Source organism: Zootoca vivipara, chromosome 9 (genome assembly GCF_963506605.1).
Source record: "Zootoca vivipara chromosome 9, rZooViv1.1, whole genome shotgun sequence".
NCBI classification, from domain to species: domain Eukaryota; kingdom Metazoa; phylum Chordata; class Lepidosauria; order Squamata; family Lacertidae; genus Zootoca; species Zootoca vivipara.
Genome location: NC_083284.1, coordinates 69,538,755 through 69,556,126, shown reverse-complemented (window position 1 = coordinate 69,556,126; position 17,372 = coordinate 69,538,755). Strand labels below are relative to the sequence as shown.

The 17,372-nt window shown below is 41.2% G+C and overlaps 1 protein-coding gene across 4 annotated transcripts in view; it reads left to right on the top strand.

Annotated features, from left to right (window-relative positions):
* SLIT2 (slit guidance ligand 2) overlaps positions 1-17,372 on the top strand; it is a 211,925-nt gene that overhangs the window by 109,647 nt on the left and 84,906 nt on the right. For all 4 annotated transcript variants that reach the window (XM_060278968.1, XM_060278967.1, XM_060278970.1 and 1 more), the window contains exon 5: positions 7,078-7,149. In XM_060278968.1, coding sequence (XP_060134951.1) covers positions 7,078-7,149 — 72 coding nt within the window. The remainder of the gene's footprint in view (positions 1-7,077; positions 7,150-17,372) is intronic.

Below are 17,372 nucleotides of genomic sequence, written 5' to 3'. Positions count from 1 at the left end.
TCCTGCTCTCCGTTATTTTTGTATGATGTAGAGTTACTATTTATACTAATGACCTATATGTTTTGTATGTTTTGTACTTGTTTTTATATTTTATATATATGCCAATAAAGGTGTTGAGTGAGAGTTCCCTGTCTCTCCGTCCATGGTTAGCATAACTGTTTGGGTGCTGCAGTGCTAGGCCTCTGCTACAAGGAGGACAAATGCCTGGCTCTGTCTGCTGGAGAACTACTTCAGCACACTTTCCAATTCTTTTTCTTCCTCCTGAGGCCCATCCCATAGGTTTTGGTTTTTTTATTCAGAAATATACAAGGACAGCTTAAACTCTTATACTGTGTACATAATAACACTGATGAACACACAGCTATAATACACAAAACTGCTTTAAAAAGTAGACGTGTGATAATCATAAATAAAATCAGTTAAGCTTGTAAAGCAAACATAGAGGTTTTTTGTTTTTTGTTTTGGTCATGGTGTGCTTGCTAAAGCAAAGTTTTTTGCAGGTGTGTAAAAAGTACAGTGAGGGCACCTGAGCAGTGCAGGTAGGAAGGTCATTCCAAAACATAGGTGTTGCCGCACTAAAAGGTGTTGCCAGGTGCCAATCAACCAACTATCCATTGCCAACCTAAGCACACCCACCCACCTGAAAGAAGAGTAACCATCCTGACCGAACCTATACCTTTCTTTTTTTCTATCTCCCAGAACTGTCTGATGATAAAACAAGAGGTGGGGCCCTGTCAGCTTCTGTCCTTGGGATTGGCTGTGTGGAGTGCATCAATACATGCCCATCACAGGAACCATTACCACTGGTGGAGGTGGGTGGGTGCAGTGGTTTTTTTCTAAAAAAATGTTTAGGGGTGCTCTCATTTTCCTACTCATATTGAAAGAGACCAAAGAGACCAAATTTAGATTCACAACATGTTTTGGGGTATGTGTCCCCCTCAGTCCCTCCAGAAAAACTGGGTGGATGGATAGGGAAAGGTAATGCCTGCTTTTCCCAACCAGAGCACCATGTGCATTAATGTCCTTCAACATCAGCTTTATGTGGCGCAAACTGAAGTCAAACTGTTGGAGGAGCTACAGTGCCTGCCGTGGCTGTAGAGACCAATACAGGGGAGACATGGCGTTTCTTCTCTCTGCGCTCCTCCCTGTGGCCATTCCTTAGCCTGCAAGGGATTCCCCACCTGGTGGGGTTGATGTTGCCAGCCTTCATGTCATGTTTGCAGACATCCTTGTAACACAGAGTTGGCCAGCTAACAGGTTGGGTGCCTGAAGAGAGTTCCTCATAGAGCACGTCCTTGGGATCCTGCCATTTTCTGTTCTGTGGACATGACCAGGCCAGCGTAGACGTCATTGAGACAGGAGTGCAAACATACTGGGAATGCTGGGAATGTGGGCATAGGAGAGCACATCTTTGTTTGAGACTGTGTCCTGCCTTGTGATGCCCAAAATCGTTCTGATGCAGTGCAGTTGTTAGGCCTTCAGCTAGTTTCTTAACAGTGATAATTTGTTAAACTGACCTGAAAGTTTGTGTGTCACTGTACCTAAAAGTGCAAGTTATATTGATTGTTTGTGCTGTGTTGGATGTTGCACATGGAAGGATATAAATTTAACCAACAAATATGCATGTTTGTATCACCCTGTTTAGAACCTTGTGCCCTCCAGATGTTTTAAACTACAATTTCCATCTTCCACAGCCAGCTTGGCTATGCAGATTGATACTGTACCCATTTTCCCCTAGCTGCAATTTTATTTCTATTATTGGGTCAGTTTATACTGGAATTGCTTGTGTTTTGGGTGAATTTGTATGCTCTTGTCAGGACACAAGTGTTCAAATTGTGTAGTCCCGGATGACATGTTTTCCTCCAAATTTTCATTTCATAGCTCTGAAAATAAGGACACATTATTCCTTGCTCAGCAGTTTCTCTAAAGTATTGGATGCCATTATAGATTTATGATACAACTGATCAGAAACTCAGAGAGGTTAAACCATGGAGGAAAAATAAAATGACCAGTAATTAAATTTGGAGAAACGTTTCCTTCGGAAAATTTATTGCCTTTAAGTAAACGTTGGTTTAGCTAATGGGGCCCATGTAGGGAGAGGGAGAACCCTGAACCAACCTTAGATGTGCATGATAGTTATTGCACATAGCAATTTCCATTTATGCAATTAAAATAATAGCACTCTGCAAATAGCATATTCAACTGGAAGCCTTTGGTGAGCAATAAAATAGCTGCAATGCAGAACTGACTTCATTCGCAATGAACGGGTGTATTATATGTGAGTCACTACTCTGTTCCCTGTACGGTACATTTTTTTAATTTTTTAAAAAATACAGAAATGTGTAGTGTGTATTCACTTAGAACTCTTCTGTACTGATGCAGACTATAGCATCCTGATTTAAAATACAACTATTAATTTCACAGCAAAATCACCCTAATATATAATCTTAACCAATTTTATATGAATCCAGTAATTCTCTTTTTTCTTCTGAACATAAGTTGCTATAACGAGCACTTGTTTGTAAGCTGTCGGTTCTTCTACAGAGCTATGTATGCTACAGTATCCAGTAACCTGTGCAGTTGTGGTTAAATAAATCATTAACCCCAAATCCTTTCTGTTCCAGAGTTATTTACCTTTGTGTTATCTATAACTAATCACAAATTTGCTAATACATTTCGTAAAATCTTTCATGATGCACGTTCTCATAAGAAGCAAAAATAATAGTCTTTGCAAAACAATTTGTCTGGTTTAATTGCAAAACCAAACCAAGCATATTTCATCATTTTTGTTAGATTGGGTAGATTAGTTTTACTCTGGTCTCGCTTCTGGAATAAGATTAGATGCTGACTTTTCCTGTCAATGACGAGCAGTCATAGCACCCAAAAGTTTATTTGCCACTCTCATCCTGTCTAATTGCATCCCTCTGGAGAAATTTGAAGTACTCCTTGTTTGTGGCCTCTTCCTCGCCTGTTTTGAGAGCATAGTAGTCCTCTTCTACTGTTATGCTGATAGTTTGGGTAGTTTGAGGTGCCCCAAGAGTGATGAAAGAGTGATGAGGCAGTAGAAACTTCTAAATGGCCTTGGCTTCTCCCATTAACCCATTGTTGTTGTACCATACATATGTATTATTAATACATAGGTATATATATTTATAATAAACAACACACAAATGCTTATACCCAGAACAAACTTAGTTGGTCTCTAAGGTGCTACTGAACAATTTTTTAATTTTATTTATTTATATCGACTGCGTCAGACCAACACGGCTACCTACCTGAATTTTGACTTTTGTGTTCACCTTAAATCAACTTTTGGTGTTATACCAATATTGTGGGACTCAGGACAGTGTTGTTTATACTGCACCATTTATTTTATTTTATTACAATTTATTTATTTAGACAAAAGTAGAGATGGGAGAGTGCTCTGGATCCCAAATTGCTACCCAATCTCCTAGTGTACCATATATTCACAAGTATTCAGTAAAAGTCTGGTTTTGGGGAATTTGCAATGCTACCCTCAATATCTTTACTGGATGCTACCCTCAATATCTTTACTGGAAACTACTGTGCACACAAAGAACTGAAGAAGTGTGCATGCACATGAAAGCTCATACCAATGACAAACTTAGTTGGTCTCTAAGGTGCTACTGGAAGGAATTTTTTTATTTTGTTTCGACTACGGCACACCAACACAGCTACCTACCTGTAAAGAACTGCAGTAATAGACAACCAAGAGGAAACCTGTGGATTTTCACTGTGACTTGGAAGGGAATTGAGGGTACTGAGTCCACCGTACCATGGTCAAACTAATTATGGCTACATAATGGGTCTCCAGCAGAACTTGCCAAACCGGGGCAATGCTTATTCTCTCCCTCTGTTCAAGGGATTCAGGTTGAGTTCAAAATAACACCCATTTGTCTCTTCCTTTTTGGGTTACCTTGGACCCTTTTCTTAGTGTAGTATACAAGCAAGGGGGGAAGTCCCCATTAGAAAAGCACAGGCACTTTAGAAAACAAAACAACAACATGGCTTAGAGGCAAAAGTAGTCATTGTAGATCCATCCCATGGGACTGTGATTGATTTCCCCTCACTTTTCTTTCAGTTTCAGAGCTTGCCTCAGGCACTGGCTTCATCACTTGAGCATCTGAGCATCTTTCTTTAGCAACCGTGGCTCATTCTCTCTGAAGGGATAAATCTGTGTCAGGGCTGTACCACTTCAGAATGTTGATGGGGGTCATATGACTGAATGTTCTTCAACAGATGAATCCCTGCACAGAGAAAAATAAAGTTGGAGAAAAATGTTTCTAGCCTAGCCTACATCCTTGACATGATAACTGCATGGATTTTCATTTTCATTTATTTTAAATGGTGGAACATTTCGCCATATGAACTCTCAACTGCACTTCAGAGAGTAAATAAAGACTCAAATAGCAATGCCTTCAGCACTTTAAATCTAAAAAATTAACACTGTTTAAAGATAGCCCTGGGGTTTCCTGAACAGGTTTCTTTGTTCTGTGCCAGATCTCCAGTAGCTATGGCGTTGTGTTAGGTCTAGTGTGACCCAAGTTCAGAATCAACAATCAGGCATGAAGCTCACTGGGTGATCGTAGTTCATGTGCTGTCTCTCAGTCTATCTTCCCTTACAGGTTCAGGTAGGTAGCCATGTTGGTCTGACGCAGTTGAAATAAATAAAAAAATTGTCCAGTAGCACCTTGTTGTTGTTTAGTCGTTTAGTCATGTCAGACTCTTCGTGACCCCATGGACCATAGCACGCCAGGCACTCCACTGCCTCCCGCAGTTTGGTCAAACTCATGTTCGTAGCTTCAAGAACACTGTCCAACCATCTCGTCCTCTGCCGTCCCCTTCTCCTAGTGCCCTCCATCTTTCCCAACATCAGGGTCTTTTCCAGGGAGTCTTCTCTTCTCATGAGGTGGCCCAAGTATTGGAGCCTCAGCTTCACGATCTGTCCTTCCAGTGAGCACTCAGGGCTGATTTCTTTCAGAATGGATAGGTTTGATCTTCTTGCAGTCCATGGGACTCTCAAGAGTCTCCTCCAGCACCATAATTCAAAGCACCTTAGAGACCAACTAAGTTTGTTGTGGGTATAAGTTTTCGTGTGCATGCATACTTCTTCAGGTACACTGAAACAGAAGTCACCAGACCCTTATATATAGTGGGTGGGTGGGGTGGGGTGGGGTTTCCCTTACAGGGTTATTGTGAGGATAAACTATGGGGAGAACTATGCTGCACTCCTTTGAAGAAGGGTGGGATAAAAATTTCATGAATAATTTTAGCTTGCCCTTTCAATTGCATGTCAATCACAGTTAGCAGTGTGCAATCCGCAACACCCAAACCAGGGTGTTCAGCAGAACCTGGCCCACTGTTTTTGATTGCTCACTATTCTCAGTGCATGAGACTGAAATTCTGTTTTCATATAAGTAAACAAATAGGGTCAGGATTTGTCCTATAATGTAAATTTGAAAAATGTGAGTAAGAGTGTTTTAGCATCTTATACATACTTATTTGAGAAGTAAGGACCTTTGTGTAAGATTGGATGGTAAGAGTGTATAATGCAATTAGTGCACTGGTATAATTTTGCTGTTGTCCCCCCACCCACCCCCGACCGTCTTTTGGCAGTTTAAAAATTATTTTTTAGTTAATATTTTAATTTGTAAACTACCTTAAGTGCATTGGCAACATGTGATATATAAATGCGTTTAACAAATACATAAATGGTATGTTGTGTGCATACTTATATTTAAAATCAAAGGTGAAGGTCAAAAATATGCATATCTTATTTGGAAATAAATCCAAATAAGTAACCTTGGTATGTTTGGAGGGTTTTGTCACCAGGTGACGATTGATCGCCACTGCCTTTCCCTTCTGTTAAGAGTAATTTTGGAGTTTATGCATATGAAATGGAAGCATAGTTGAATATTAATTATTGACATTTAATGGCACATGAATATTGCTATTAAATTAATTTGGTTTTATACAAACATTTCACCCAAAGGCATTTAATATTAAGTTTTAGCTACATTGTTATTTAAATTTAAGTGAGATTAAATCACATCACTTGTCTCTTAAATTTCCATGCAAACCTAGAAACAAATTAAGCTGTACCTGTGTTGTATAGATCAGGGGTCTACTGATCTACTGTCCAACTACTAAGAGACTGCGATCTATTCCCACTAAAAAAACACTGGCAATGATTTACCCATTGTATTGACCAGAGTTATTGAGTTTTTATTAGGGAGCTTTTTTGGGGGGGGGGTCGGGGTCCCATGATAGACCAGGGACACCCTGTGATTGCAATCAACCTGCTGGACATCCCTGGTATAAATGTTTTAGTGGAATATGCAAATTCATCAAATGCTTGATAGCCTTCTAACTAAACATTTGTTTTCACTCTTTGTAAAAAGCTTCTCCTCTTCTTTGTTTCTCTCTTCAGTGGAATACAAGCAATGGGGCTGGACACAAACATAGCTTTCCCTGGATAGAAAGACTCATTCTGTCCAGAGAAGGTTTTTGATCAAGTAGAGGTGATTCCCCCTCTCCCTGCAGCCCCCAACACCACTTTCCCCCATGCTTTTCTAGGGGGGTCCCTGAACCCTCCAGAAGAGAGTGGGTGGGGACTACAGAAAGAGAGAGGAAAACAGAAGAAAGAGTCTTTACTCTGCTGTGGGAATGTCCCCTGAGTAAAATCAGCAGGAGTGAAGTCTCGATCCAATCCATTATAAACTCTGAGTAAATATTTTAATAAAAATTTTGAGAGTCTTGGGGGGGGATGCTGTTCCTTTCAAACTGCCAGCCTGGCTAAGGATTATCTGGAATGGTGTGTACAATTTTTTATTTTTTATTTAAAAATGAGTTCTTCATTGCTTAAGCAATATTTTTGAAAAGTGACTGTTTCTTTGTGGTTGATAGCAAGTCGTTCATTCTACGGCAATGTGTATAATTCAGATCTTGCTTGAATTATAGTGGTCCGGATCAGCTTGAAATACCTGTTCTTAAATGGAAGTTCTTTGTATGATATATGAATATACCTAAGTATTTTCTATTTTTTTTCCTCCTTAGGGACCTTAGTGAAAACCAGATTCATGCCATTCCTAGAAAGGCTTTCCGTGGAGCTGTAGACATTAAAAACCTGTAAGTATTTTTTTTAATTCCTTCATAATAAAAAGTTAACACCATTTCATTTATTTTATACATAAATCTACATTTGTCTATGCACTTCATTAAGTAATATACAGTGGTGCCTCGCTAGACGAATTTAATTCGTTCCACGGGTCTATTCTTATAACGAAAAATTTGTCTAGCGAATCCCATAGGAATGCATTGAATTTTTTTGAATTTTTTTTTTTGCCCATAGGAACACATTAATTGAATTTCAATGCATTCCTATGGGAAACCGTGATTCGCTAGACGATTTTTTCGTAAAATGAATTCTTCTAGCGAGGCAACCTCCGTTAGAAAAATCCTTTCTTTAAGTGAAAAATTTGTCTTACGGGGCGTTTGTTAAGCGAGGCACCACTGTATGGCGAAGCCATATTACTTAAATTGGATTTAGTAACGAAAACTAAAGAATATTGCATGCTAATTTTACATCTGTATTAGTGTCTGAAATGGTCTATTTCTTCCCCTGATCAAGAGTGCACTTCGTGTTTATATTCTGACTTGAAAATTATTTTAATTGTAAGTATTTTTAAACATTTCAACTCAACAGCATATATATTCCTTACAATAGATTTTTATTTAAAAAATGAAGGCAGTGAAATTTTTAGCATTCCTGAAGAATAAAAACATGTTGCCTCAGGGTTTCCCAAACTTGGATCTCCAACTGTCTTTGAACTACACTTCCCATCTGTGCTGGTCCAAGGGTAATCCGAAAGGTGAGGTCCAGGAAGTCTAAGGAATCAACAAGGGGTCAGTCCAATGAAGCTGAGGGAGGGTGCAGGGCAGGCAACTAGGCAAGGTCAGGAGCAAGAACACAGGCAGGATCTGGCAAGCAGCAATGTTGCTCCCGCAACCTGACCACCTTTTATCTCTGACGAGTCAATGCCGGTCCCAATCCCTGATGACTCACCACCCTGCCTCACCTGAAGGCAAGCATTCCTCCTGCGAGTACTCAGGTCTCTCCTTCTCTCAGCCCTGAGTCTCTGCAGCTCGGGAGATGCCGGAGGGTTACTGGACCCAGGAGCCGCCTCAGCCTCTCCTGACCCAGCCGGTATTGGACCAGCTGTCAGCAATGAGTTATTCTCAGCACCTGGAGCCAGGACAGGCTCAGGCCCCTGACTTGGCCCACGTGGTGAATGTTGCAGGGGAACCTGAGCAGACTGAGGCTCTTCAGTAACAGGCCCCAGACTAGGTTCAGCCGATGTCCCAAGCAGAGGGTCCGGTACAGACTGCGATTCCTCCGGCTCCCGAGTCTGAGCCCGAGTCCCAGGCCATCACACCATCATCCCTGACCATTGGCCCTGCTAGCTAGGGATGATGGCAGTTGTAGAAAGAGAAAGAAAGAAACCCTGGCCTCTCAAAAAAGGCCACACACTGTTTTTGCAGACTTTCAAAATATAGAGAGATACATTATAGAGTTGATACTTTATTAACCAGTTACCACATTTCAAGTATTATCTCAGTTCTCCAAGCAGTTTGGCTACAGCCAATCCAAGGATTTTAATATTTATTTTCTTATTGTTATTTTCTTACTTACATATATTAATGGCCTCATTTACATGAGCATATCTTGGATTTGTAAACCAAAAGTTATGAATGATCCTGGTGGCGCTATGAGATGCACACAATCGTTTCCATTCTTCCCTTCTCAGCACACCACAATTAAATTATGAAGTATTCTAGCAACCAGATTTTTCCCATTATGTCCAGGTCAGTAAATTATGGTTACCAGGTTTAGAACAAGCCAATATATTGAATCGTCCTAAAATTGTGGTTTTAGACCCTATATAGTTCCAAACATGGAACAGGAACTATCTTTTCCTGTTTTAGATATAATGGGAAGCTACGTTTAATTGAAGACTTTGTTGCTTGACTGCAGAAGGGAAGGAGCCAAGAGATGCTCACCCATTCCAGGCTAATGTTCAGACATTTCTCTGGGCTTGTTGATCTCTCAATTAATATGTGGCATGATAATTATTCACTCCCAAGGTTCTGAATTAAAAAGTGTGCGATTGAGTTACAGAAGCATTTCCCTCCATTTTCTCTTAATTAGATGTAATGTGCTTTGAATATGTCAACCCTTCATCAAAACCAGTAAGACACTTCTGGTCTTCTGAATTATGATGTTGTTGTTGTTGCTGCTCTTCTTCTTCTTCTTCTTCTTCTTCTTCTTCTTCTTCTTCTTCTTCTTCTTCTTCTTCTTCTTCTTCTTCTTCTTGGAAAGCTCTCCGTTTTTTGTTTGGGTCTGGAATCAGCAGTGTCCTCATTTTTCCCACCTTCTTAACTACCAGCAGTTGCAAAGATGCATTACATGTTTTATGCAACCATTAGTTAAGCGTATATGCATGGTTAGTGATATATACCGTACTAGAAATTCAAGTGGCAGCATTTTAAACACCTGTAAGATAGAGGATGCCTCCATTAAAAGCAGAGGCGAATCTATTCCAGTCAATTACTGACTGTATTGGGCTGTTTTAATTTTGCCCATTATGCCTCTGAACTTGCATGCCAAATGTTAAGCTATCTCCTTCACCCTCAATTATGCAAAACCACCAGTTCAAACTGTTGTATGATGAGTAGTTGCCCTTGAACTAGAGAGTAGTTCAGTTTATGTCTACAAAGAGGCAGTTTAAAATCTTTCTGAATGCCTGCTATATCTGCTGCTATTATTACCTGGTTTGCTACTTAAGGGTTTGAGGAATTGACTATTTTTGAATAGAACCTTTAATTCTCTCTTTACTGTGACTATCAAAGTGTGTTTTGAAATGATTCATAGTTGATACCCAAATCCATGTGAAACTTCATGAAATCAGTACCCCTGAAGCATATCAATTCTGGGTTTTTATAAAAGTGGTTAGTTGTAAATAAGTATGCAGTTAATTGTAGTCAATATGAACTGACTTTAAAATACTTGAGAAAATTTGGTAGATGCAAATGCAAATCAAAATGGTCCAAGTTAGAGCCAGTAACACAGTTGGTCGCCATATGCTCAAATGCTCTTGAGTGAAAAAGGCTTGAAGAGAAAAGTGTTAGAATAGCCTTTCCTCAGAGACTGTGTGTGCACGTACGTTACTTATGTTTCTAACATTCTAACATTGATCTATACAAGTTAAAATAAACTCCCGCAGCACTTCTGTTAGTGATTAAAGGAGGATCTACATCTGCTTCACGAATGTTTGCATTATCTATCTATCTGTTTATCTGTTTATTTAATGTATGTTTTATTACATCAGGCATCCCCAAACTTCGGCCCTCCAGATGTTTTGGACTACAATTCCCATCTTCCCCGACCACTGGTCCTGTTAGCTAGGGATCATGGGAGTTGTAGGCCAAAACATCTGGAGGGCCGCAGTTTGGGGATGCCTGTATTACATGTTTGAAATAAACAAAGTAATTACAGAATAATCAAAACACACAGCAGATTGGTTTCATCTTTTTTTGAAGTCTTTGAGAGCTATATAGAGATGGACCATTTCTTTTTTTATACAGTGCATAATTGTGGGGAACAGACCCTGGTTATACAAAGAAAGTTCGAGAGAACAAACCAATGGTCTGACCACCACTGATAACTAATAATTTTATTAGGTAAAAGAAAAACCCCATGGATTATAAGTAAATTTTAATGTTTTTCCTTTCAACCTTAGCTTGACTTTGGAGAGAAATTGTAATAACATTTTGTCTGCAGTATGTAGCTAAAACTGGAGTGCAGAAGTATTTCTAAACACCACCCATTGATTTGAATATATAACTCTAGCAGGAGAAAGAAGTGTGGGACAGCAGGGAGTCACATGATTGAAGTGCTAATGCTTTCAGGGGAACTTAATAAAGACCCCCTGTGGTGTTTTGTGCACTCTCAACTGGGGGGTGAAAAAGAGATAATATGTGTCAATATATTTGATCAGTAGTATATGTGTTTGGAAGGGGTAAATAAAGTTGTTGCTTGCAGAATCCTTGAGGAAAGCCGTCACAGGTATTCTTGATAATTTGTAAAGTCCAAGGACAATTCTCTGACGCACATATATTTGAAATGCAGATCATATTAAAGAAGCTTAATATGTTTAGATAAGGAAAAATAGTTACAGTAATGTTTTATATATGAACAGAAACATTACTGTATTGCTTTGCGTTGTATAATGAAAATGAGACTCCGAGAAGGATGACACCCCCAAGGTGGGCAGACTTTTTGCAGCAGTTATTTAAAAAGGGGGGCACAGACAATTAGGATATTGGCAGGCAGGGTTATAAACATTTAACTGGTCATCACAATAGTTCAAAAAGGTACATGAAACCCATTTAACCATAATTTATGCACTTCGTGAAATGAATAAATAAACTGCACACACTGTGATTTGCATGTGAAGATTTCCATGCATTTTAGACTGCTCCCCATACCAATTCAGGTTTCTGTAGAGAAGATGTATGTACAGTACAAGGCTTTTTTAAAAAAAGAACAAGTAGGGTTTCCCCAAACAGGAAAAGTAGAAGTAAGACTTTATTATGAACAGTTGCTGTAGCCCCAGATCACCTCTGGTGTGCATACTGCAGAAACAGTGTGTGGTACCCCTGCAGATTTCTTGAATAGGGCTTCCTGGCCCCTCATCATACTGTGTTTTCCCTTGGTACCGAGTTCTATCTCTCTGCTTCTATTCATTATAATACAACACTTTGCATCTTCTTTTTCTCCTTTTGGGACAGGAGGATCTTTGCCTTCAGAGAGCCAGCTATGGGCTCTGAGCATAGCTGCCATGTCATCCGTATTCCCTGGGAAACCCCCGTTTTTCCAGCCGTTCCTAGCTGGAAAAACGGATTTTTTTGTTTTCCCCCGGTTTACTTACCGGCTGGGGGAGGCTCCTTCTGTGCATGTCTGGAGTCTCTGGACATGCGCAGAAGTGATTTCTGGCACGGCGGCCATTATGGAACTAGGCAGAGCATGCTCAGAAGTGACTTTTGATGCTGCTTTGCCCAGTTCCAAAATGGCCGCAGCGCGACTTCCGGCGCGGTGGCCATTTTGGAACTGGGCAGAGCAGCATCGAAAGTCGCTTCTGAGCATGCTCCACCCAGTTCCAAAATGGCAGCAGCGCTACTTCCGGTCTGCCGATCCCTTATTTTTTCGGCAGCAACTTGGCAGGTATGGCTCTGAGAGGCTCAGCAACTGCTTTACAAGTGGTGTTGTGGTAAACCTCTGAGCCTCTTTGGCTTGCCGATCATAAGGTTGGCAGTTCGAATCTGCACGATGGGGTGGGCTCCTGTTGCTCTGTCCCAGCTCCTGCCCAACCTAGCATGAGAAGTGGTTTGGTCATGCTGACCACATAACATGGAAAGCTGCCTGCAGACAATGACTGGTCCCCTCAGCCTGAAAGTTGATTTCAACTGAACTTAACCGCCCAGGGGTCCTTTACCTTTACCTTTTACATGAGAATTCCATATACAGTATCCATAATTTTAACAACTTCACAATATCTGCATTTTTTAATTTTTTTAAAGTATTTGCATTTTTGGATAGAGAAAACATTATTTAATTGGCAGGGATCTTAAAGGGGATCTTAAAAGCACAGTCAGAAAGACATACACTGCTAGGATCACTAAACATATCAGGAGGAAAGAGTTCAGTTCTTACACCTCAGCTGTTACCATGTTATTCAATCAGACTAGTATTTTGCCTAATTTTTATTTAGTATTTGGGTTTGTTGACACTCGTAAGAATACTTTGCCTGCTGAGTAAAGGATAAGATTTGGCGATAGAAGGGGGAGGGTTTCTTCAGCCAGTGGCAACTTCTTAAATAACTTTTTGCATTGATATTTTACTCCGACTAGTATACTCTCAATGGCCTTTTTAAAATCAGTTGCCGCTATTCCACACTACCTCAAAGAACACGAAACAAAGAGAAAAAAACCCACTACATTTTAATCAGCAGACTTGCTGCCAAGAAAATGGTTTGTGCCAAGTTTTATCCCAGAGTGAACAGGGGGGGGGGGATGTGGGAAAGGAGCAAGTTTGAAAACTGCTACCCAGCCTCAGCTACAGCAGTGTTTGGAAGACATTAAAAGAAGGACCCCCAACTTTTTTTCAGATGCACCTGAACTCATGCCAATTTAGGAGAAGAAATCTGCCTTTCAGCTCTTGTAGGACAAGATTTGCTCGAGTGCTTTCTCTGCCGTTAAATCTTTCCCTTTGTGTATAATATGGATGATTTAGGAGCAGCTGTGTCAGCGCTGATTTATACATTGACAGCTAAGGATAATAAGATATGGGGCCAACATACTGCTCACCCTTTTACAGATCAACCTGCAGACTGCATTAGGCAAATTTGATGGCATTAAAAGATTTCACCAATTTGTCTGGAAACAATTTCTCTTTTGTGTTGTGTCAGGGGATAACATTTCATGCCATTGTACTAATTTAAATGGCTTAGATAAATTACTCTGGAGGTTAGAGAACTGTACTGGATATATTATTTTGGCCCTTTAAAATAAAAAGCCTATTAACTAAATTGTTAAATGCCCTTAATTAGTTAAAATGGAAAGTGCCTGGGATTTTTTTTAAAAAAAAAAAACCCTGCAACACAAACATTGCACCAAAATGATTAACTGCAGTGTCTAGAAAATGATTGTTCTAGCAGACAGGTAACATACTGCAGTGAAGAATACATACAGGAAAAATAGTGAACGATCCAGTGTGAAGTTTTATTGTGCAAGCTGAATGAGAGCAGTGTAAGAGTGTGCACCCTTGTACTACTTCCATTAATCCCAATGGATTGAACTCCTAGTGAGTATATTTCTGAGTGTATAAAGTCCTTGATTGTGCCTGCAAATACTGTACTCTTGCTTCCAGTCCCACTGCCTCTCAAGTTACAATGAAGGCATATAGTAAAGGTAAAGGACCCCTGACTGTTAGGTCCAGTTGCGGACGACTCTGGGGTTGCGGCGCTCATCTCGCTCTATAGGCCAAGGGAGCCGGCATTTGTCCGCAGACAGCTTCCGGGTCTAAGCTGCTTCTGGTGAACCAGAGTAGCGCACGGATATGCCGTTTACCTTCCCGTTGGAGTGGTACCTATTTATCTACTTGCACTTTGATGTGCTTTCAAACTGCTAGGTGGGCAGGAGCTGGGACTGAACAATGGGAGCTCACCCCGTCACACGGATTCAAACCACCAACCTGCTGATCAGCAAGCCCTAGGCTCTGTGGTTTAGACCACGCCACCAGCTGCGTCCCTAAATCATTTAGAGGTAATCCCAAATTCAAGGGCTTCTTGAATTAACACTGCTGGCATGCAGCTTTCCTGCAGTCAGTTAGAAGCAGATGTTGTTCCATACACCACTTCATACAACTTTATTCCTCTTTGGAGGGGTGGCTTGCAGATTGTATCTGGCTCACCAAGCTGCAGGAAGTGGTCATCTCTCCCTGCAGATCTGAGCAGGAGATAAAGTGCCCTGCCTGCTGTTTAAGAGTAAAAAAGGCGGCATTTCCACCTTCCCCAGAACAAAGTGGGAGTGGGAAAAGAAGCAGTGCCTCTTACTTTGCACAGAGCGATCTGTGTGAAGTTAAAAGGCAGCGTTTTCAGCCAGCCACAACACCAGTACTGGAATGGGGAAGCCTGGAAACACTGAGTGTGCAGAGAAAGGCAGGGGGCAGGAAAGATGGAGGAAGAGTATGCTGAGTGCCTGAATGCCTGTGTATGTGTGATGTGTTCAGGTACACACTACTAGCCATTCCCACTGCTTACATGTGGCCCACAGAGATATGACTGTCAATGCAGCCCTTGAGCCAGAAAGGTTAGCCACCCCTGCTGTACAGCACTCTATCATTCCCTGTTACGGTTCTCTAACGCAAAGGCACACATTGCTGCATCAAATGTAGAAATAACAAGCAAACAAAAAAAGAGTTTGTACACATTTTGTGATTAAAAAATAAAAATGTTTGCATTAGCTCATTTGCGGTTCCATGAAAGTGAAATGGGGTTTTAAAAGAAATGGGGTTTTAAAAGAAAACTGAGGTGCCCACAATCCAAGATTGGCAAATAAAATTAATAGATTTTATGAATTTGGAAAGAATGACGGCTACAAAGAAATCTAGGACAGAAACTGGCTGTTGAAAAATAGCAGGGGACAGGACTGCATTGTGTGGTGTGTAGTGGCATAGATAACAAGCAGCCAATGTAGGTTAAAGCCCCCAACACACAAATTTGGGGCTGAGAAATGAGGGCACTGAATCTAGATCCTTGCTGCCTCTCATAAGAGCTGTTCTTTAGATGTAAGTAGTTTTGCAAGGACATAAAGAGTGCAGTATCCAGTAAGTGTAGGCAGGAAAGGGAGGACAAGTGATGCAAAAAGGCACGGGTGAGTCACTAGTGAGTCCAACATCCCGTTCCTGCTAAGTCAGGCATCCCCAAACTTCGGCCCACCAGATGTTTTGGACTACAATCCCCATCATCCCTGACCACTGGTCCTCTTAGCTAGGGATCATGGGAGATGTAGGCCAAAACATCTGGAGGGCCGAAGTTTGGGGATGCCTGTGCTAAGTCATCCACTGTTGAGACCCTATGAGCATATATGTAAAATTAAGATTGCCACCCCCCCTCAATGTGCATCATTTTGCATTTGTTTACCTCAAATTGCATTTGTCATTTTACCACCCATTCACCCAGTTTGGAGACTTCCTTTTAGACAATTTACCATTCTTCTTTGTTTTAACAACCCCGAACAATTACAGTTATGAGCAAACTTGCTCACCTCACTGCTCACTTCTAACTCTGGATCATTTATGAACCAGTTAAAAGGCGCGGGTCCCAGTATCTATGTAATACAGGAAAACTTGTTCTGTCAAGAGGGTTGACATGCAAATTTGCTTTGGAATGTAATTCTTTTAAGCAACCAGTTTTTATTGATGTTATGGTAGCATTATGTTATTATGTTGTATATTCTCTCTCTCTCCCTCTTTCTTTCTTTCTTTCTTTCTTTCTCTCTCTCTCTCTCTCTCTCTCTCTCTCTCTCTATATATATATATATATATATGAGAGTAAGTGCAGCTTGTTGTTGTTGTTTAGTCGTTTAGTCGTGTCCGACTCTTCGTGACCCCATGGACCATAGCACGCCAGGCACTCCTGTCTTGCACTGCCTCCCACAGTTTGGTCAAACTCATGTTCGTAAGAGCAGCTTATAAAACAAAAAAATAGGAACTCAGAGGATAAGTCAAAGGCCGAGTTTTAAGGAGTGATTTGAAAAGGAGTGGGCAGTGGGGGAGATTCATTCTAAAGCACTGGGGGTGGGGTGGGGTGGAGAGCAGGCAGGGGCAGGGCTGTCGTGCATCCCAGGGGCGTTGCGCAGATCCTGGGTGCATGGCGCCCAGCGCAGGGGGGAGCAGCCGCGATGGAATCCCACCGGAATCATGCTGCCGGGGGCGGTGCGCTTCCCCCGCACTCCTCTTCCTCCGCCTGTGGGGGAGGGTAATGAAAGTGTTTCCTAAAGAAATACCAAGCCTAAGTAACAACCAACAAGAGAAAGGACACATTTTGAAGGAGGAGACCTCGTGGTGGTAGAGTGGAAGTCATGAAGGTCATGGACAGGGCCATAGTACCATCTGTTGAAATTCATATCTCATGCCACAGCTCAGTCAAGCTGGGATACTTGGATTTTAAACTAGGTTATAATCCTTATGTAAATTGAGCCATGCCAGTGCATGAATGTTTACGCTAGGGCTGTAGTAGAGCTGGCCCACCCACGAGGCAAGGTGAGGTGACTGCCTTGGGCAGCAGGATCCACAGGGGCAGCAGATCCCAATGTAGATCTCCCACCAACCCTTTGTTCCTGATACAGATCTTCACTCACACCTTCTTCTCTGAAGGGAGGGACACCATTTTGTGGTTTGCCTCAGGTGCCAAAATGTCATGGGCTGGCCCTGCGTTGTAGGTACATTTTACTAGACAAGGTCCCAAGTGCAGGATGCTGCCTAAAATATTGTAACAATGTTATTTCAGAAGATGTAGCTCAGCTCTGCCAGTGCAGATATTGCCTCAGTGAAGCAAGTCAGTAGAAACTGCACCTCTTTGCGAAAGAGTTTTGCTTAGAAGTAAATCTCACAGATTTTACTGCCCATTATTTGGAAGTAGGTGTGTTTAGAATCGGATCGTAAACCAGTGGAAATCAAAGCAATTTACTTTAGTGGCAGAGTAGACTGGAACTGTTAGAGCAACTGAAGC